General features: G+C 46.2%; 1 protein-coding gene across 2 annotated transcripts; it reads right to left on the reverse strand.

The window, feature by feature from the left end:
- Positions 1-5576: 5576 nt before the first annotated feature.
- On the reverse strand, positions 5577-19345 carry RHEX (regulator of hemoglobinization and erythroid cell expansion). 2 transcript variants are annotated; one of them, XM_075910366.2, is made up of 6 exons: positions 19182-19345; positions 14308-14379; positions 12782-12879; positions 9644-9751; positions 8793-8854; positions 5577-7797 (listed from the first exon to the last, which is right to left on the reverse strand). In XM_075910366.2, the coding sequence occupies exons 2-6, from the start codon at positions 14319-14321 to the stop codon at positions 7591-7593; spliced, it is 489 nt and encodes a 162-aa protein (XP_075766481.1). In that variant the 5' UTR covers positions 14322-14379; positions 19182-19345; the 3' UTR covers positions 5577-7590. The 2 variants fall into 2 exon arrangements, with proteins under 2 accessions (XP_075766481.1, XP_089629832.1); XM_089773706.1 differs by lacking the exon at positions 5577-7797 and adding an exon at positions 8226-8604.
- Between the last annotated feature and the right edge of the window lie 2474 nt (positions 19346-21819).

The raw sequence follows: 21819 nt of genomic DNA on the forward strand, positions 1-21819 counted from the left end.
AGCTTCTACTGCCCATGGTTCCCTGTTACTGATCAATGGGAGCTGCAGGAGCGGTGTCTGCAGGCAAGGACGGCATGTGGAGACCCCCTGCTCTGCCTCTCTCAGGGCCTGCAGGGACATGCCACCCACTCCCAGGAGCAGCAATTGCCATGGGGATAAGGACTCCAGCCACGACAGGTTTGGCATTTGAGAACTCTCTGCTCAAATCATTAAATTTAAGCATAAGAGAGAAATGAACGTTCTGAAACGCACAGGCCAGTCAGAAACCAAGACCAGCCCACGCTGCCAGCACTGACAGAAGTAACAAGAACCCCCCACGTATGTGTTGGGTCGGGAGAGGAGAGTGAAGGGCAGCGTGTGCTTGTGAGAACGACAGAGACACACACACACTGTGTGAGAGTGACAGAGATTTGCATTGCCAAGCTCCCGCCCTCCCTTTCTCTCTGTGTGGAGACGGGGTACAGGAGTGGGGGGAGGAGGGACACCCTGACATCAGCGCTCCTCCCCCTTCTCCCTCCCACACTCTGCACAGCAAGCAGGAGGCTCCCGGGGGGCAGCTCCAAGGCAGAGGGCAGGAGCAGCATGGCAGTAGGTGGAGAGGCAACTGAGGTGCCAGCACTTGAGAGATTCCTGGCCAAACCAGTCAGGATCACCTGTCAGAGTCCAAGATCTACTGGTAGATTGTGATCTACTGGCTGGTGAGCACTGTGCTAAGTAAAACACTCCCCCCCAGTCTGCTAACACCACCTGCTGGTGTGAATGTCCAACAGGGCAATAGCTTTTGGGGTATCCCTTTTCTTTTCCCCATCTGCTAAACCCAACTCACGGTTTGGAGTTTGTGGGATAGATCTCTGTTTCAGAGTCTCAAGGGACGCTCCAGGAAGCTTGTTTCCAGCCTCCTGGGTTGCTTAGTTCTGTCCTACAGCTGCACTGCCTACCCCAGCTGCAGTGACTTCAGCTTTATTTAATGGCAGGGACAGAGCCCTCTCACCAAAGCTCTCGCAGCTGTGCTGAGGTGCTCTGCACTTTCCAAAAGGAGTCGTCCCTCTGTGCATTGAACCCGGCTGGGAAGCTTAGCCGTGTGTCTTGTCTTGCCATACACGCCTCTCTACAAGATACAGCCCCCAGGAAAGGGACATCACTAGGACACAGAATCCTCAAGCAAAGTCCTTGAAGCCAATTACAAACTGCTTTTAAGCCCCTTCCATTACCTAACGCCCATCCTGAGTTTGTGGCTCTGAAAGTGGAGGAATTCTGGGCAGGAAGCTGATGCAAAAGAAGATCTCTGTCGGTACACGCCCTGCTGTTCACCCACAAACTGGAGCAGAGATTTCCTTCCTTATGTAGCTTCTCTCCAGTGGGAGTTGTGGGTAAATAGCTTACATGGATACAGCAGCTCTCTGGCTGCCCTGGTTTGCCAACAGAGGGGTGTGGAATGCGACTTTAAATGATCCTTGCTTATTGATTTCCTACTTACTCTCCCTGCATTCCTTGTGCACTAAACATTCCCATGAAGCTCCTCTGCTATTTACCGGTATGACACAGATCCTTTTGTTTCCTGGGCCCTGCACCTTGACATTTCGAAGCATGCTGCTTGTCTGCCGGCACCCAGCTAGTTTGTTCCCAGCACGGCTGCAGTCCGTGACAGCCAAGAGCTTTACATGCTGTGGTCTCAGCTGGTCTTGCTGGTGGCTTTTTGACTGCCTCTAAAATAAAAGCCATTTTAAGCCAAGGGCTGGTGCAAATCAGTATAGTTCCATTGAAGTTAATGGAATTATCTCAGTTTCCACCAACATAGGATCGGGTCCCAGAGGCCTCTGGCTGTTCTTGGAGTATAGAAATAGAGAAGGGAACTGTTTCTCCTTTATACCAAAGCAGCTTTGCATCATTCTCACTAGCTTTAAAGTGAGCATGAATTTACACATTCTTGAGACCCCTTTTCTCTGCCTGAACAAGTAGAACCCCTCCCCCAATATGCACCAAGAGCACAAGTCTGCTCCTCCAAAACCAGAAGACATTTAAAAAAAATAAAGGGTGAGGCCTTTTGCGGTGCCTTCTGGTTTCTGTGCTTTTAGGTTGCACTCAATTCACATTTTCTAGCATCTCTCCACAACCCTGAGGGCTAAAAATGGGCTTTAAAAATGAAAGCACGGCCTAGTGATGGGCATTCCGGAGACAGATTTGAAGCTTGCATCTGACATTGCTTTGGCTGGGGGACCAGGGCAAGTCACTTCCTGTCCTGGTGCCCCAACTTCCCCATCTGTGAAATGGGAACAATAAATGATATTAATGTCCTGTGCCAATCTCACCGATGGGTGGGGGAAGAAGGACAAAGGAGGCAATTGCCCTGGGGCCTGGAGATTTAAGGGGGCCTGGAGCTCCCAGCCCCCACCACTGCTACTGCGGCAGCAACAGAGGCTAGAGCCCCGTGCCCCTTTGAATTGCTGCTGGATTGCCGTTCCACAGGGCTCTGAGGGCTGGGGGGTGCACTGTGGTTTGGGTGATGGTAAGGGCTGATTGCCCTCAGCCCCACCCTTTCTGGGGGTACAGAGCTGGCCCCCTCCACCTGGCCCCACAAATCCATCGATCCTGCTGTAGAGCACTGAGCTCTGCTGATGAACTGCTAACCTCATACCTCACTGGGGTTCCAGCAGCTGGGGCCTTAGGAAAATCTCTAAAAAGTCTAAGATTTGTGAGAAAAATGACAAGCGTTGGCAACACTGTGCAACTGAAGACCAAGCCAAATGGCTACAGTGGGAGCTCTTGGCTGCTAAAGGATTCGCCTGTAGTGAGGACACAACCAAGCTCCTTTGCACCCGTCGGCTCAGAGAGAAGGGTTATTTGCATTTAGTTGGGGAATAAATGGCAGCTGTAGATGAACTTCTGCTTTCCTAGGAAGCAGTACAGGATGCGGGAGCAGAGCTCCTACCTGTGCGTAGCTTCTAAAAGCTACTGGGTTCAGGAATCTCTCTCATGCTTTATCACTTTCTAATTTCACTTGAAAAAAAGAAACTGGGACCGCTTTGAGTTAGGGATGTGAACTGGTAACCAGTTACCAGTTACCATCACCCAGAATCCCAATTAGATGGTTAAACTGTGGGTTAACTAATGTTTAACCAGTTAACTGATTAATCAGGATTTTACATCCCTTCTTTGAATCAAAACACAATTCACATTGCGGCTGTAACGCCATCACGGCCCCAGCTGCTGGAACCATGGCGTTTTAGGAGACTAGTATTAACACCGAGCTTTCCCTCTGAAGCTAATGGAACAACTCTCAGGGACCTGAAGGATGGGAAGAGGAGGAGGGCTTGGGCCAGAGGAAGGCTTGGGAAATAACTATGAAATCAACTTGCTGGTTCATGCAGCCAGCAAATTACTATAAGCTGCTCACCGGCAGCCTTGCCGCGACCCTGGAGAGCACAGAGACGCGTCTGCAGACACAAGTCCCCTTTGAGGAAGTGCGTCTTGCTTATTAAAGCACTTCAGCAAAATCAATTAGCCAAGCAACCAACATGGCCAGGAAATTAGCAACAGGCCGGATCCTGTGAGGTGCTAGGTACCCTGGTTTCCTACTCACGGTAACGGTTGTGGGTGCTTGGCACTTTGTGGGAGATGTGCAGCACCTACAGGAGCAGATCTGATGTTACCAGTTAGGAATTGCTAATCGTAGCAGCCTCCCTTCTCCCCTTCCTGCTGCCTCTGATAGAGGCAGCGCCGGCTCTCACAGCGCTGGCTCCTGTTTCCCCCCCTTGCTGCCTCTCAGCAAGGCAGGGGAGGAAGCGACTAGTCGATATTCCAGTCGACCACCCAGTAAGCTTGTGCTAGTCGACTACTGGCTAACATCCCTAGCTGAGGGCCAGCTGGCTTTTAGCTCAAGCAGTAGAGGCCCCTGCACACCGCTCCACACCGCTGCCACTCTAGTTCGAATGTGGGTGGCTAATGTAGGCATTCGAACTTGCAAATGAAGCCCGGGATTTAAATAGCCCGGGCTTTATTTTTATGTTCCCAGGCGCCACCATTTCTAAATGACCTATAGTAACTACCTGCCCACAGCTACATGCAGCACAGACTAGGTAGTTCGAATTAAAGCTCCTAATTCAAACTACCGTTATTCCTCCTGCAAGGAGGTTTACCTAGTCCATGCTGCATGTAGCCGCTGACAGGAAGTTCGAACTACAGGGCGTTTAAAAATGATGGTGCCCAGGAACATGCAAATAAAGCCCAGGATATTTAAATCCCGGGCTTCATTTGCAAGTTCGAATGCCTACATTAGCCACCCTAGTTCGAACTAGGGTGGCAGTGTACACATACCCCAGAGGTCTCCGGTTTGGCTCTGAGTGTTACACTGTCGCTACTCTGCATCATCCCAGTGCAGCACGAGGCCTATGAATGACTTTAAACCTCTTGTGAGAGCTTCCGTGGCACTTGAATCATACATCTGGAATGCAGTGCCTAGGGAAATCTATTGCACTGAGAAACAACAGCCTTCTTCTCCACTGTCTTGCGTCTGCTGTTGTTGCCTATGCTTTACACTCAGAGAAGTACAGCTATAGAGAGATGCTCCTTCAGGCCCCAAGTGTTTGCCATGCCAGATCAAAGCACAGGTCCGGCAAATCCCTCACCTTGTGTCTGGCGCGGCTCTTCACCCTACTGAATAGCACAGTGTTTCTAAATCTTTTTATATAAAGTACCCCTTTTAAAAAATAATTCTTATTATAAGTACCCTCAGTACCTACAGTTTTCAGACACACAATTTTTTTCTACTGTTGCAACACATTGGTTTAAACAACTTAATTGTAACCGGGTGGACAATGAAATTTTTGGGTGTAAAAAGTACACAAACTTAAAACAAAAATTCAGATGTATTGGAGCATAAGCTTTCATGGGCAAAGACCTACTTTGTCAGATGCATCTGACGAAGTGGGTCTTTGCCCACAAAAGCTTACGCTCCAATACATCTGTTAGTCTATAAGATGCCACAGGACTCCTTGTCGCTTTTGCAGATCCAGACTAACACGGCTACCCCTCTGATACTTAACAAAAATTCAGTTTTCTCCAGATTTCAGTTGTGTTGACGTACTCCCCAGACTTCTCTCCAGTACCTCTGAGGGTACCTGTACCACTGGCTGAGAAACACTGCAGTAGCACACGTCAAACCCAGGCGTCTACAGGCAGGGCCACTATGGGGCCCTACACAGCACTATTAAACCGACGCTACGATGTCAGATAGCAGCTGGGGGCAAGGGACCGACGATTTTTTTAGAGACAGGATTTTAGAATCTTCAGCAACACACTTAGGAAATATTTTTAAAACAAATTTTAAACTGAGGCCCTGTCAAATCAAACACCATAAATTGACAGAGCTTGGCAAATGCCTGTTAAATGGCTTTGTTATTACGTGAATGGCTCTTTCACAGGTGCTGCTAACAGGCCTGGCCGGCTTTTTCACTTCTAAGTCAACTAGATTCTCTCGGGAGGAAGCAGAGCCGCAGAATAGGGAGGCGGCGGGGGGGGGGGGGAGCATTAAGACCCAGCAGTGCCCCAAATCTTTGTGTGCCCTCTTCAGCTGTGTATTCTATGTCTGGGTAAAGACGGCTCTGCCTACAGGGAAACCTGTGATTCTGTGTGTTCAAATGCATCTTGTGCCCACGGACTGTCAAGCGTGTTATTAAATTCTGGCTCTGACATTACACCTGACATTTCAGCATCAGGGCCCGCTACTCTGAAAGGGAATTGCAAGGCAGGCTGGGATTCAAAGCTGCAGGCTGGAAATGGCAGTGGTGACTGAGGTGGCATTTTGGGACTGGATTAGGGAAAGGCTCACGGAAAATGTAGGTGGAATTTCATTTTCATTGAGTGAGAAGGCCAGCACATTATTGCAAGACAAATAGCGCAGGACTAAACTTAAAACCCTTCCGGTCTCAGGCTGCATCTTGAGTTTTAAAGTTTATTTTAAGTGAAACTCTCTTCCCCAAGTTAGTCGCCAGATACTAGGATTGGGTCTGCTCACGTGGAAAGGGTGAAATTTGCCAGTATAGACAAGTCCTTAAGGTCAGCATCTAGGCATGTTACAATTTTGTTTTATACATAATCATTTGTTTCCAAAAAAATCTGAGCCACGGTCATGTGAATCTCTGTTCTCTGTTCATCAGCTTATTCTTGTTTTCACCATCACAGCACCTTTGTGCTGTCATGTTAACTGAGGATCACCACTTCACTCAAGTCTTAGAAATCAGTGTGCGTGGCTCTGTTGGTACCAGCAGGCCTTTTTGCTCTGTGGGTGGATGCTGCAGAGACACTCTTATGCCAGGTCTACACTAATGGGGAAGGTCAAATTAAGATACGCAACTCCAGCTACGTAAATTATATAACTAGAGTCCACGTACCTTGTTTTGAAGTTTTCCTGCCATCCCCACAGTGGGAGGCTGACGAAAGCAAATGCTCCTGGTGGCTTCCCTTACTTCTCGCAGAAGCAGGAGTAAAGGCCACCACTCGGGGGTACCCTCTGAGTTTGATTTAGCAAGTCTTTACTAGACCTGCTAAATCAAACTCTGGAAGATTGATTGAGGTGATGTCAATCTTCCCCAGAGTGAAGACATGGCCTGAGGATGCTTGGGCTGGTGTGTGCCTATTGCTACCTGGTCAGAGACCGCGAGGCCTGTGGGGGCTTAGAAGGTAGCACCTGTACTGCTGCAAACTGGTGGTTGCAGGGAGCTGCTTCTCAGCTGGCACAGAAAAGACTTCCTCACATCCTAGACAGATGGTGGAGAGGTGCCCTGCAGCCCTGTGTACCCTGAGGAATGTGACAGGGCTTACTAAAGCCTGTCACAGGCAAATCATCCTCAGCAAAGAGAGCCCCTGCCTCTTGGCTGGATTTGACTGCTGGCAGACATGCGCTCAGAACTGTCACTCAAGCACTGTCAAGAATTTAAAAAATAAAATAGAATCAGAGAGGAACAGTGAAAAAAAGTCAGTATTGGTCAAGGGAAAAGACAAAGGAGGCCCAGAAAATATATTTATGCATTTTAAAAGGTGGGTATTTTAAATTCATTTGATATCAAGCAAATAAAACAGAAGTCAAGTCAAAGGGCCAGGGCAGTTATCATAGCCCCATTGAAGCAGAATTAGGTTTTGCACCAGCTGTGGATTTGGCCTGTATTATATGTATTGGGTGTTCTGAATTACTCTCTCCTTTAACATGAAAACAAGGAGAAGTCAATGAAATGGAAGGGCACGATTGTCTGAGAGACAAGAAAATGCTGTTTTTACACAAGCTGTGACTAACCATTGTATCAACACAGTTGAGAGCTTTGTAGGACTAAGAAAGGGAGAGAGCGTTGTATGGACAACAAGAACATGCACAGTTACATTAGGCAGAATAAAATGTCAAAAGGAATATAAAATGTCATGCTTTGGGACATGGCAGTGGCTAATTGACGAGGATTAGGAGGAACATACCTATATGAACAGCTTGGCAGGGATCAATGTGCAGAGACAGGATTCTGACTACCAAAGGCTCACTTATTTGACCTGCTGTGGCAATTGTGATGTTCCTGCGGAAAACTTGGTCAATAGCATCTCCATAAATCACAATTTCACTTCGGTATATTCTATCGGTGCGGAAGCTACAGGGCTCAAGCAAGGCCAGAAATCCACCGTCCTTTTTTTGGGATCCACATTGACATAGTCTGCTCCCGTCTTCATGTTCTCATAGTCCCCCGTGTTGCTTGCGCTGTGACCTGCAGCTTGGAAGACGAGGGATGTGTAATCGATTTCCTGTTCGGACCGAGGACACTAGCAAATGAGAAATCAGAATCAGACCAGAATTCAGTCTAGCTTTCATGGGCATTGTCGGTTTTGATTCAGCCATACTGGCAAGCAATACTAGACGGGTCATAATACTTAATATACTCTCTAAGGCTAAGCTCACTGCACAAATCCTACCCGTGTGTCCATTCCACTATAAGCAGAGGTGTTTGCACAGCACAGAGAACAACTCCCATTCAAATCTTAAGTCATTTTGCTGGCTAGTTTAGTAAGATATTGAAGTGACTTTGCTTGGGATTTTGGATCAGCAGCAACAGCTGCCAACAGCCCAGAGGCACAGAGATCATGAACACTCTGTGTTATCTTTCAGCCTCTCTCTCTCTCTCTCTCTCTCACACACACACACACACACATGAACACTCACATACACACATGTATCCTGAGGTCCTGGATCATTCAGGCTATCTGTCTGCTCTTTTTGGCACCCTCCCCTCCCCAGGATGCTTTGACTCTTTCTCATGTGTTTCCTCCCTCTGACCAGGGAGTGCTCTGCAGACAACAGACAGCCCAAGCGTCACTGTCTGAGAGCCTGTGTCCTATAGGGCGAACCCGGAGAGGTCATCATCAATGAGTAGGACCAGGAGAAAAATTCAAGTGTGTCATCTGACCTGGCCAGCTGCACCCTTGGCAAAGTTCCCACTCTCTTCTCTGATGCCCGCACCCTTTCCCTTGGTTGTCTGCTGAATGGTGCAGAAGCTGAGAGTTAGGCCGACGTCTTGCAGGGCAGGGATTGTCTCTTGCGATAGGCCAGATTCCCACAAGAGTTTGGCTCCTCTTTATGCACCAAACAAGAGGGAGAATTTTCAGGGGGGCTGCTCAGCCTTAGGGGAATCTAGTCTCATGTAAATGGAAAGCAGGATCTACCACAATGGGGCTTCACCCTGATTCAGGGGGACCCATTAGGTCTACATTTAAATAAATAGATAAATGAATAAATAACGAGGGTGGTGCAGTTCCATTACCTGTCTCGAGGAAGGGCTGCTGTCTGAGCTCTCGGCGCTGTCTGAGGAACTGTCGCTGTCACCTTAGAAAAAAGATGACAGCATGTGTGTCTCTAAGCACTCTAAGGTGGAGAATGGGCAGGGAGCAGTTATCTGGCGAAATGGAATGGGGGGCAGCAGATGACTTGAATTGCTAATGCCCATAGCTCACATGTACAGGTCTTCGCTCTGTACTCAGTCCCTTGCACTGACTCAGGCGGGTAGAGAAGCCTTTTCAAAGCTAGTGAAGGAAGACGTGATTGTGTGACGAATACATTATCGCGTAATAAATAAACCGTTCCCCCTCCCCTGCCCAAACACTGAAATATGAAGGCAGGAGCCACACCTGATAGCATTTGCAAAAAAAAAGGTGCAAACCATGTGTAACACACTCCCATTCCAGAGGCGTAACATGCTATTCTCCCTTAGCGTCAGTGTTAAGTATCCACACAAGGTGAGACACAGGGGTGAATCTAGCCCTATGTTTATAAATACCTGTCGGCCGAGGTTCCCACTGATTTTTTTTCCACCCATGTGCAGCATACATTTTGTTATGTGCACGGAAGAAGTGTACCACCAAGCGAAACACATGCTGCCGGCCGTGGGCACTCTACTAATCAGCTGGGTGGCCTTTAGATCTCTCTTGGGTGGCTGCCCGAGCACTCAGCTTACAGCGTTGCTGTCAGCAGGGACAAGTACCTCATGTCAGAGAGTCAGCTGGTGTTGGGCCACTGCAATGCATGAAGCTGAGCCCATTTGCAGCTGGTGCAAGCACAGATTTGCAGACTGCAGCTGAGCTCACCGAGCCGAGACCCCCAAAGGTGCAATCTTACCCTGGACGGCTGGCCTTCGCAAAGCCTCCTTTCCTGCGGGGGACGTGTTGGGCTGTTCTGGTTTTGGGAAAGGGGTGCTACTCGCCTGCTTGCTACAGGCATGGTTGTCTGAAAGAGAAAGTCAGATTTGCTCACTACTTCTGCTACGGGAGGGAAAACACGACAAGGGCTATCAGGGCTGGCCACTCGGCAGGGAGAATCCAAAACAATTTAAAAAAATCCTTCCTATTCCAGTAAAGTAACGCACAAGAAGCCAGTCATTTGAGATTTTATTATTTTTGCCATTTCTGCCTGCCAGTGGAGCACATAGGGTTGCCAGATGGTTTCAACAAAAATTCCGGACACACTTGACATGACATCCCAATCTACATGACATCGTATTTAGACAATACCGGACATTTCTATTTTCTATTTCATTTATATTTTCTCAATTTGTTTCCTGAACAGAAAGCTTGAACACTGGACTGTCCGGTTCAAAACCAGACACCTGGCAACCCTACATAGCACAGGGCATTACAGAATGACAAGCCACTGAACTACAAGGAAAATTGGTCCCTCCTAGAAGTGCCCAGCACTTATAAATGTAACAAAAAAATAACAGTATTGGTTTGAGAAAGTCAGCCCCCCGACACACACACACACACACACACACACACACACACACACACACACACACACACACACACTATTTCAGTCCTGTGTATCCAGGCTTGGCCTTTGGGCAAGTGAGTGAAGCGGTTGCCTTGGGCCCCGTGCATTCAGGGTACCACGCTGCCCAGCTCCTGGTCCTGCCCACCTGGTCACTCACTTGCTGCCCTGACTGGGAGCTGCGCGGTTGTCATACTGCATGCTGCCTTGCGCCCCGCAAACTCTTTGGCTGGGCCTGTATGCCCCCGACATCCAGAGCTGCCAGTGCCCCTGAATCCACATCTCAGCATCCTCTGTTATTCCACTTCTGGGACTTCCACACGGGGTGTGTCTGGATTACAGGGTTTTTTAAAAAAAAGTGGCTTTTTTTAAAAAAAAAAAAAACTTCCTCTGCTTCTAGACTGTTGCCGCATTCTTTCAAAAGTAAATCAAAAGAACGTGGCGGTTTTCTCGACCGTGAAAAGCCTCGTTTTACGAGGAAGACCGCCTTTTTTCAAAAGTGCTCTTTCGAAAAAAGGCGCTATGGAATGCAAAATGCGCTATTTCAGAAAAGAGCATCCAGAATGCCTGGGTGCTCTCTTTCGAAAAAGCGGCTCACTTTTGTAGTTTAGATGCTCTTTTTCAAAAGTATCTTTCAAAAAAGTTTCTTTTGAAAGAGGCTTGCAGTCTAGATGTAACCAGGGAACCAACTCTGAACTATTGCCCACTTCTGGAGCACCTCCTGTCTCCCCCATCAGGGTCACTCCTGAGCAGAAGTACTAATTTATATTATGTAACGTAAGAGGTGAGTGGGCTATTTTATTTCTGAGCTGAGCAAACGAGTGAGAAAGTGAAAAATGACTGAAGCTGCCAAATTGTGATCTGAAGCAGATTTGGGCTCAGATATCTTGCGGTGAAAGGTTCGCTGTGCTTCTGAATCTCATTCTACACAAATACATTATCAGATTAAGCAATAGGGCAGTTCGGAGCAAGTATTATATTTAACACTTGCCAATGGCTTTGGTATGAAAATGTTTCTCACTGGAAAATGTCACTTAATCAAAATCAAAGGCTGATTTTGGTGAAAATGTCCTAACTTTCAATGGGGAGAAGTGAAACAAAACATTTTCAAATCAGCATTTCAAGATGCAGTGGCATTTTTTGTTTGTTTAAAATTGTTTATTCAAAAGAAAAAAAATTGTTTTGAAACACAAACAATGAAACATCAACCTGTTGGCTTGTTTCATGTTGATCAAACGGGTCAGAATTTTCCGTTTCCACATTTCTGATGCAAAACTTTCTGGAGTTTTTCATTTATTCATTTTTGCTACAAAAATATTAATTATAGACCAGATTCTGCTTGTCTCACTTGTGCAACGGACCCTGTTGACTTCAGTGGGTCCGCTCATGTGAATAAGGCTGGCGGGATTTTAGCTTTCTTAGTATGCATGTGATAACAACATGGGATGCCTCTGCATCGGTACAATTCTCAGCTTGGGTAGCCATGAACTCACTAGCTCTGCATGTGCTGGCCCAGTGATGGGCAACCCATGGGCTGCGTGCAGTTCTGTGTGTGGCCCGTGAGACATTTTGTTTCCTGTTGTTCATGTACAGGGTTGGCAGGTTGTTCTGATTTCCATCTGCGTAGTTTTTACCTATCACAGCCAGGGCATGTGAACTGAGGTGCATGCCGACTGCACACAGCACTGACGTCAAGAGCTGTGCACTTCCGCTGCATCTGATCACGGTGCCACTACAGTGCAATCGGCACCCCCTGCAAATTCGAGCTATGCAAGCGGAGTGAGCATCACAGCCCTATTCCAGGAGACCGTCTTGGTTACGACAGTCTTGTGGCCCACTGAGATGAAGGAGGGCCCCTCATGCAGCCCCCTCAGTAACCTCGCTTGCCCCTCATTGCGCTAGCTCAAGTGACACTTGGGTGTCTAGTCTGAGCCAGCTTCTATTTTTAGGCACTCGCACGTCATACTTCCCCCGCGGCCATGTAGACATACCCACGCTGTCCTGTTCTAACATTGCTATGCTGCACAAAGTAGGCTGGGCTGCAGCCAAGCCACGTCAATGCTAATTCTTTCACCCCCGGCCACTACTCGCTTTTCCACCCCCAAAACATGCGACTTGTGTGGGCCCCTCCTGTCCTGTTTTTTTCACACACTATCCAGAACCTCAGCTAGTGTCAAGCAGAGTAGCTCCATTGGTTTCAGTGCATAGAGTCAATGGTACTGCGATTTATACCTGCTAAGGAGCTGATCCATCTCTTTTTCAAATCTCATTGGACAGTGTTTTAAAAGGATCCCCATTCATTCCCCTCTCCCATCTCTTGGAGTGCTTGGCATTTCATGAACCAGACTAGCCTTGTGCAATTCAACAGTGCCCTTCATAAACCAAAGAGTTACAGCTCTTGGGCCAAATTCATCCCATTCGCTTAAATTGATTCACACGAGGGATGAAGAGAGGCACATTATAAATTAAACCAATAAGAGTTGAAATTACCTATTTTCCTGCTGAGCTTGATGTAAAACACCACAAGGAGAAGAACATGAAAAGCAGAGCTCACAGCTGAGATGAGAATGGGTATCCACCAATATATGCTAAGGGAGCAAAAACAATTAGGTTATGTTGGATCTTTCAAGTGCTGATGGGCTGACATGGTGTCAGACTAGGACGTTGTTTTTAAGGTGATTTCCCAAGGATTTGGGCCAATATTTTTCAAGAGTGACCAGTGGTCTGAGGTGTCCAGTTTGCAAAAAACTAACTGATTCTGATTTTGGGTGCTCTGCACTTTCTGGGGAAAAAATGGGTCCTTTTCTAAGACTCAAGTTGAAAGGCATCCAAACACGGTGGCGCTAAGCATGGTATAAGACTAGACTAGAATAGAAATTGGGCTCCTGAAAATAGAGATATCCTAAACCGCTTGTGTTTATTGACTATCGGACCTGTTTGTCCAGCAAGAATATATAATTGCCCAATGACTGACAGACAAAATGAGATTAAAAAACAAAAAAGCAGAAGAATCATAGAATCATAGAATACTAGAACTGGAAGGGACCTCGAGAGGTCATCGAGTCCAGTCCCCTGCCCTCATGGAAGGACCAAATACTGCCTAGACCATCCCTGATAGACATTTATCTAACCTACTCTTAAATATCTCCACAGATAGCCCAGAGCAACCTTTTGGAATTGGACACCCTTGAATTTTGATGCCTTACAAATCGGGATCCATTTCTAAGTTCTTCAGATTTGGTTAATGGGGTGAAGATTCTCTGCTCAATTCTATAGCAAACTGATCATAGACTTTTTAGAACAGGTTTCTCTCTATATTATGCAGCACAAATGGCTACTGCTCTGTATTATGGGTGGGCACAATGCAGGGCAGAATTGTTTTATGGCGATGTGATGGATGGGGGGAAGAAATGCCTATAAAGGCTTAAACTCAGAGAATCTGAGAATCCCTGAAAAAAAAGTGATTTTATTAACAAAACAAAAAGACATACTTGGTAAGTATACTTGGTTGCTAGGTGTTATAAAGCAACTGAAAAAAGAATAGATTAAAGCACCTTAGTGCTTAAGCAATTCTTAAATTGCTTCCCTGGGATTCAGCTTAGTTACAATGTATGCGGGGGGGGGGGGGGGGGGCGGGGGAAGGCACATGGACTCAGCACAGAAGAGTTTAACCAAACAACAAAACAAAGAAAATGACCCGATCACATCTAACTAAACATTCCCTATCACATGCCCGTATCTTCAAGGTCCGGTCCATTTCTAGGCATGGGAATTCCTTTTCTGGGCATGAATATCCCTGTGCTTCAATTCATCCGCCCTCTCCCCCCAGCTTATGGTTTAAAAACTCCCACAAAGAAAAGCAGCAAGCAGATTCCCTTTCAATTCAAATCTCAACACTTTCTTCCCATTGGTTCTCCTGGCTCCCTATCAACACTTCCTGGATTTTTCAGGGATTCTCTGAATTTAACCCTTTGTAGGCAGTACTCTTCCCCCTCCCATCCATCACAAGAGCTTACCTTTGAAAAGGCATCCTCCCAGGAAAGGGTCTTCACAGGCTCGACAACTGCTGAACAAGCAGCTAAGGGTTTCTTTTAAGGAAAGAAAAAGAGACAAGCTAAGGATATCCCATGTCCTGATAGCAAGAACAATGGGCATCATCACCTTCAGGGTTAGATTAATGCATAAAGGAACATGGCTGGGTTCCCCTGGCTCCTGTAAAACAATCACACTGTTTTATCCAGCTGTGTTGCAGGATAGGGGGGAAATGCAGACACAGAGAGACTGAGCAACTTGCTCAGAGCAAAACAATGGCTCAGGAGCTGAGCCACGGAATGGAATCCATAATACCTAACTCCCAGTCCTGTACACTGACCACTAGATAAAACTCCCGCCTGTGCATCTTGGGCTGTCTATTGTGGTCCTCCTGGCTTCCATTCTCCTGGAGGTACCCTGAGCCACAGAGGTGAAAATCATGCAGTGTCTCACAGAAGCCACCGGCAACCCATACATCAGGGGCCAACAAGAGGGCCAATTAATGCTAACTATGGCGCTGACCTGTACCAGGCAAATAGCAGCTTCAATAAGTCTTTCTTACCACCCACTGAACCTTATATGGGCTTGATGCTTCACAGCCAACAGCAGTGAGGGGACCAATCTGATGGAGCAAAAAACGCAATAGTCTAAGCAGACTGATGCAACAGGGAAAATAAACCGATGCGGCACTAACATAAGCTGAGTGGCAAAGTTGTAAAACAAGGGCAATGAAAGGAACTGTGTGCTGGAAACAAGGGAGCGAGTAGGGTTAAGTCAGAGGAGCTGTTATCATCTCTAGGCCAGACCCCAGTGCAACTCAAGTCGATTTCCACCAGCCAAAGATCTAGCCCATTAGGTTTCTCCAGTAGCATCAGTCCAGTAGGACTTTTCCAAAGCTTCAAAAATTAGCGATAGGAAAATAAACAAAGGGACTTCTTGTTATTTCTAATTCATGGCCTCTCTTTTATGAAGTGTTGTTCCTAGACCCATCTAACCAGTTCTCCATCCTGTAACAAACGCACTGAAACTCACTGGCTTGCTCTGTGGTAACCCAGGGGAGAATACAAGTCCCTTTGGCTTGTAGGGGAGGTTCTCCACTGACTGCAGTGGGAGTTGGATCAAGAGCTGGGAAGGGAATCTATTGTAGGCATGATAGGACTCCAGATATGTATCATGTCTGTTTTGCATTGTTGTGGCCCCTACTGTTTGTACATGCAGTTATTTTCCATATGCTTTGCCTAACCTAAATTTACTTTACATGTACTTCTACAATATAAATGTTTTAGAGGGAAAAACAAAGCAATACATTATCATTCAGGCCTGCAGCAAGAGGTGCTTAATAAAAACTTGCCACACATGATATAGAACTGTAAATAATAATGTAATTTCCCTGTCTCTACTGCCATTAGACAGCATCTGTCTTACATTCTCCCCAGTACAGCTGATGTGGGAGCAGGATTAGGGTTCCATAAGGGACTCTCTACGTAGTATATAACAAGCAATTCATAAAAGGACTTGACACCAATGAGAAAACCACTTCTTATCCAATGTTAACAGCTGGCTAGATGGCCCCCTTTCAGTGCAAAGCTCTGTTCACTGCAAATTGTGGACCTGCTGCACGACAGACTCGTCTTACTTCAGCAACGCTGGTGTTCTTTGCAATCCGAAGCACTATTCCAAAGAGTAAGTTTCTCTATGGGCCCTGGAATCTACAAAGCAGCCACCATTCTATCGACTGCAGTGGGAATCAAATGGTACTGTAGCGATTCCGCATCTCTCCAGGCTTGGCCCAAATGGTGCAAGCAGGGCCCAAAGTTATTCAGAAACAGTAATGAATAATCTCAGAGAGGGAGCCGTGTTAGTCTGTAACTAAAAACGAGTGGTTCTGTGGCACCTTAGAGACTAACCAAAATATATGGGGTTTGTGGCGTTTTGCTCATGGAAGCTCATAATTCCATATATTTTGGTTAGTCTTCAAGGAGCCACAGGATCACTTGTTTTTAAAACTAATGAATAATAAATACCTAGCTCTTGTATGGTGCTTTGAATCCAGATATCTCAAGGTAATGCAGCCTTAGACATGCAGATTGCTAGCTTCAAACCCACAGCTCCATTCCGCATCCTCGATTCACATAAGTAATCCATACTCGTGCAAACAGCCCCCTGACTTTGGAGAGACTGATAAGGCCTATCATTAGCCTTCACTCATGAGAGGGAGCAAATGTTCACTTGCTAATTTTCGGCGGCATGCTGTGATAACAAACCGAGTGAGCTTTTCTGCCGGGGAAGCGTTAGAGAATTCACAGCGTATTATGCAAATGTTGGTTATTAAAAAAAAAAAAAAAAGACTGATTTGTCTTTCTTTGCCAGAGGTTTAGGACTTTCTTAGAATGCTCCTGCATTGATCCACTGCTCTCTGAGGAAATCTGTGGGAATGTTACACTGTCCGCAGCAGTGAGAACTTCCAGCCTAGGTCGGCGGCTTTGAGCTAGGGGGTTTCATGCTGGCGTTCTAAAAATAGCTGTGTAGACAGCACTTCGAGGAAGTGGTTCAGGTTGAAGCTTGGGCTCAGAAGCCCAGCCCACCCCAGGCTTCAGGGCCCAAGCTACAACTTCAAAGTGGTGTTTATATAGTTACTTTTGTTGCACAAACCTGAATCTCTACATCTGCCCATCCAGGCTGGAAGGCCTTAAATCAGGAGAACGCTTAAGCATGTACTGAACTGGAGCAATTTGCTTACATCCCCGTGTGTGGAATGAGCACTCCTGGAATAGGGATGCTTCTTCAAATTAGTTTGGGACAAGATGTACCTGACCGTTATCCGTGAGTTTTACCAAAAGATGGCACCCTCCAAAGCTGTGATCCTGGGCACGAGCACCCAGAGGGTGTCAGAAATCATTAGCCTGTCTCCGGCCATTTTGTGGGGTTTTCCTGGTGTACGTTACAAAGGCTCGTTCAACAAGGGTTGTATTGACTTTGACCTTCCACTGGAAACCCCAATCATTACACTCTGCATAGGTCTCACCGGCTATTGTTTAAAAGTAAAAAGAGTCATTGCATGAGTGGGACAGAGACACGGCCCCTTGTGTGTGTATGTGCTCTGTGCCCTTCTCAAAGGGGCCCCGATCCTTCATTGGAACTTCTGAGCACTCCTGCAATCCAATAAAGCATCACAATGGGCAATTACTTAATAATGAATAATTAATAGTTAATTATATTAATAGTTAATACAATAGCTAATAAAAGTTAATATAATAATATAATAATTAATGCCAGTTAATATAATTAATAGTCAATAATATTAATATTACATAAGAACATAAGAATGGCCGTACTGGGTCAGACGAAAGGTCCATCTAGCCCAATAGTCTGTCTGCCGACAGTGGCCAGCGCCAGGTGCCCCAAAGAGGGTGGACTGAAGACAATGATCAAGCAATTTGTCTCGTGCCATTCATCTCCAGCCTTTGACAAACAGAGGCCAGGGACACCATTTCTATCCCCTGGCTAATAGCCTTTTATGGACCTAACCTCCATGAAATTATCTAGCTTCTCTTTAAACTCTGTTATAGTCCTAGCCTTCACAGCCTCCTCTGGCAAGGAGTTTCACAGGTCTACTATACCCTGTGTGAAGAAGAACTTTCTTTTATTAGTTTTAAACTTGCTACCCATTAATTTCATTTGGTGTCCTCTAGTTCTTCTATTATGGGAACTAATAAATAACTTTTCTTTATTCACCCTCTCCACACTACTCATGATTTTATATACCTCTATCATATCCCCCCTCAGTCTCCTCTTTTCTAAACTGAAAAGTCCCAGACGCTTTAGAAAAAATGGATTGTTAATCATTGATAATTGATGATAGTAACTATAATTTGTTTTTCATAATTTTATCCTTTTATTTCTTAATACCCAAAGGAGCATTTGCTCTATTGAATTTTAAAAAAAGATGAAATAATCAATAAAAGCCACAAACCATAAAAGGCTAAAGGTTAGGCTCCTAAGACCATACTTAGGCACCTAAATAAAGGAGCCTGGATTTTCAATGTGCTGAGTGCCAGCAACTCCCAGTGGGATTCGTAGGCACACAGTACGTTTGAAAAAAAAAATCACACCTCTTTTATTTAAAGCCAACACACGGATTTAAAAGCCTAACATTAGGTTCCAGACCTTTAAAGGTATTAGGCACCTAACTCTCGTTGATTTCAGTGCCTAGATGATTTAGGTGCCTAAATACTTTTGAGGATCTGGCACTCAGGTCTTGATTCAAAAAAGCCCTTTTGAAAATCCCAGTTTAAGCTAACGAGGTGCCCAAATCCCCTTGCAAATTAATGGGAATCAGTCATCCAGTTGCCTTATACGCCTTTGAACATCCCAGACTTGTGTTTAACTTGAAGTTAGTGCTTAAATTCCATTCTAATTAGTGTGACTTAAGCATATAGATAAAATTAAACATGTGCTTTGCTGTACCGGGGGCCCCCGCTTGAAACTTTTGGCCATAACGTCCAAGAGAATTCAACTTTATAACTAAAACAGATTGAATTTGCATGGCGTGATTTCATTTTTGTAAGGGCGTGTTCAGTTTTAGATCAAAGCCTTAAAATGATCAAATAATTATGACGAAATAAATGTTTATGCCTAATTATTAAACAAATGTCTCCTCTACTGAGGCAGGGTTTAGACACCACGTGGAGAAGAGTCTTAGAAATGAGACATTGGAGGCTCAGTCTGCACTGCAGACCAGAAAATTATTTTCTATTCTGATCCCAGCACAGAATTTCCAAGAGTTGCTCCACAAAACATTTCTTGAGCATCCCGTTCAACTTCCCTCTGAATCCATCTTCCATATAATTCTACTTACCCGAAGTGCTAGGCAACTACCAGACTAGAAGTCCATCCACACTGGATTTTTTCCACCTCCCCAATTGAACTGATACATCCCCCGAAGTATCCTTCTTAGATGGCTGTCATTCTTAAATGGTTCATTTCCTATTGCGGCGCAGGAGATGATGCTGAAGCAGATAGCAATCTGAAAGTGAGTCGGTGCAAAGGAAATTACAAAGAAAGACCCAAATCCAGAATTCAGTAGCAGGCGTCTTTTTTGCTTATATGGTGATAGTTAGATAGAAGAGATTATTTAAAAAAAATACATTTAAATATATATTTTAAAGATAAAACCTAATGAGATATTGACTGCAGCTGCACTTGCTTTGCTTATTATGCTCTCTCCTGTGTGCCTGCCCCCTGCCCCTCGCTTCCTCCTCAGGTATTAACACTGCAGATTTTGTGAACCCTTCATTCCTGTTTGTAGCTCTGGCTCAAGGAAGATACCCCATTGAAATCAAGGATTTGCAAGGAACTTGTACTACTAATGTTTATTGAATGTAGCAATCAAGGGATATGTACCTGGTCCAAAGGAAGTCACCAGAAAGACAATATTAACGTCAATAAGCGTTGGATCAGGCCTTTACAGCCTCAATCCAGCAGACTGCTTAAGTACACACCTTGGGTATATCTACACTACAGCATGATTTTGAAATATCTTATTTCGAAATAGTTAATTCAGAAAAAGCTATTTAGAAATAATGCGTCTACGCACAAAATGCATTTCGAAATAGCGTTTTGCTATTTCGAAATAGAGCATCCACACCAAGTGGACGCTAAATCACGTTTAAGGCCAGCCGAAACCAGGTCTGGCAGTACATCAGGTCAGGAGTTTGTGTGGCTGCTGCCTGAGACTATCTGAGGCCTGTGCTTAAAGGGAACTCCCCTGGACAGCCGGTTCTCAGCTTTCCCTGCTTGCTTGCCTACCTCAATGAGGAACAGCAAAGCATTTTGTCTCTGCGTGCTCTGGTTGTCCTCACTCGGGACACCACAGTACTCTGCAACATGGAGCCGGAGCCGCACCTGGGCACTCTGGTGCTTCTCTTGGACATGTTGTTGTGAGCCTGGCTGCAGTTCTGCAGGCTGCCATCTGGGAGGTCCATCGGGGGGCTGTCAGTATACAGGAGGCCCTGCGGGAGAGCTTCCACCCTGAGGAGCACTAAGAGCCTCCCTGGTCTGCCCCACTGGAGGCTTGTGCCTCATTCCTCCCTCATGGCCTTCCACTTACCCCTCCTTAACCCCCCTTCCTGATGTCAAATAAAATAAAGGTATTTTCATGAACACAAACTCTCTTTATTTAACAAAACTGGGGTGGGAAGAATGAAACTCTGGTGAGACTGGGGAAAGGAGGTGGAAGAGGGGAGAAGAGAAGGTGGGAGAGGGGAGGGGGAAACCTGGGAGGAGGGAGCTGGAAGGAGGAAGCAAGGGGAAGACGGGGGAGAGGAAGCTCAGGGTTGGGGAGTCTCGCTGGACCAACTTGATTTTTATGCGAACCTGCTCCTGGGTTCACATGTGGCTTTTGGTGGCCAGGCTGGCAGCTATCCTGCCATAGACGGCCACGTTCCTCTGTCTAGAGCGGAGATCATGGAAGTTGGGGGCATCCCCCCCCCCCAAACCTGAATAAGGTCCATGATCTCCATCCTGGACCAGAAAAACGCCCACCTTCTCCGGGCCCTGGAAGGCTCCTGGGAGCTGGCAGATTGCTCGTGGGCTGCCAGTGGCTTGCTGGCTCATGTTTTGGGGCCACTGGGTCAGGGGCAGTGACTGCTGGCTCTGGGCTGGCAGGCTTGGAGCTGGCACAGGCACTGTGGCCAGAGTCAACCCCTTTAAGGGCTCCGGGGGGAGAGGGGAGAGGAGTGTTCTTGGATGAGGCCGGAGTGGCCACCAGGGCACCCTGGGAAGGCTGGAGGCCCCCTATTTCGATATAAGTGTCTACACAGCACTTATTTCGAAATAGCTATTTCGAATTTGGTGTTATTCCTCGTGGAATGTGGCTTACCAAATTCGAAATAAGCACGCCACTATTTTGAATTAATTTCGAAATAGCGGTTTGGCTGTGTAGAAGCTGGGAAAGTTATTTCAAAATAACTTTGCTGTGTAGACATACCCTGAGAGTTAAACATGCCTTTGAATGCTTTGCTGGCCTGGAACCCATATGAACAGTTACAGTCAAATCTTCCCCTTATTACCAGCCTCTTTGGTGCCCATGCCATACCCACTGCTCCACTGGTTTGAAGCCAACGGAGTGGGGTGAGCAAGCCAGCTTGTGTATTACACTGGAGATTCAGGCCTCGGGTAGGTTTGTTTTCCTTCAGCAATCCTGAACTAAGAAGAGTGTCCCAGCCATGTCGATATGAGGATTTGAAGAGGTGATGTTAACAGTGGAGGTTCACGATGTACTAACCGGGCTGAGTTGAAACGTAGGCTTTCTTGAGTTTCACTGGCCAGTGCAGTGCACATTAAAGGCAACGTGCTTTGTCTACACTTAGAACTTGTGTCTCAACCTGTTTCAACAATCTCCCTCCCCTTTTCTCCTGGTCTAGACCAGGTGATACACACCAAGCAAGTGACGCTAATTAACTGAGTAGGAGAGGGATCCTCATTCAGGCTGTTTA

This window comes from Pelodiscus sinensis, chromosome 27 (assembly GCF_052426305.1).
Source record: "Pelodiscus sinensis isolate ZL-2025 chromosome 27, ASM5242630v1, whole genome shotgun sequence".
Lineage (NCBI taxonomy): Eukaryota > Metazoa > Chordata > Testudines > Trionychidae > Pelodiscus > Pelodiscus sinensis.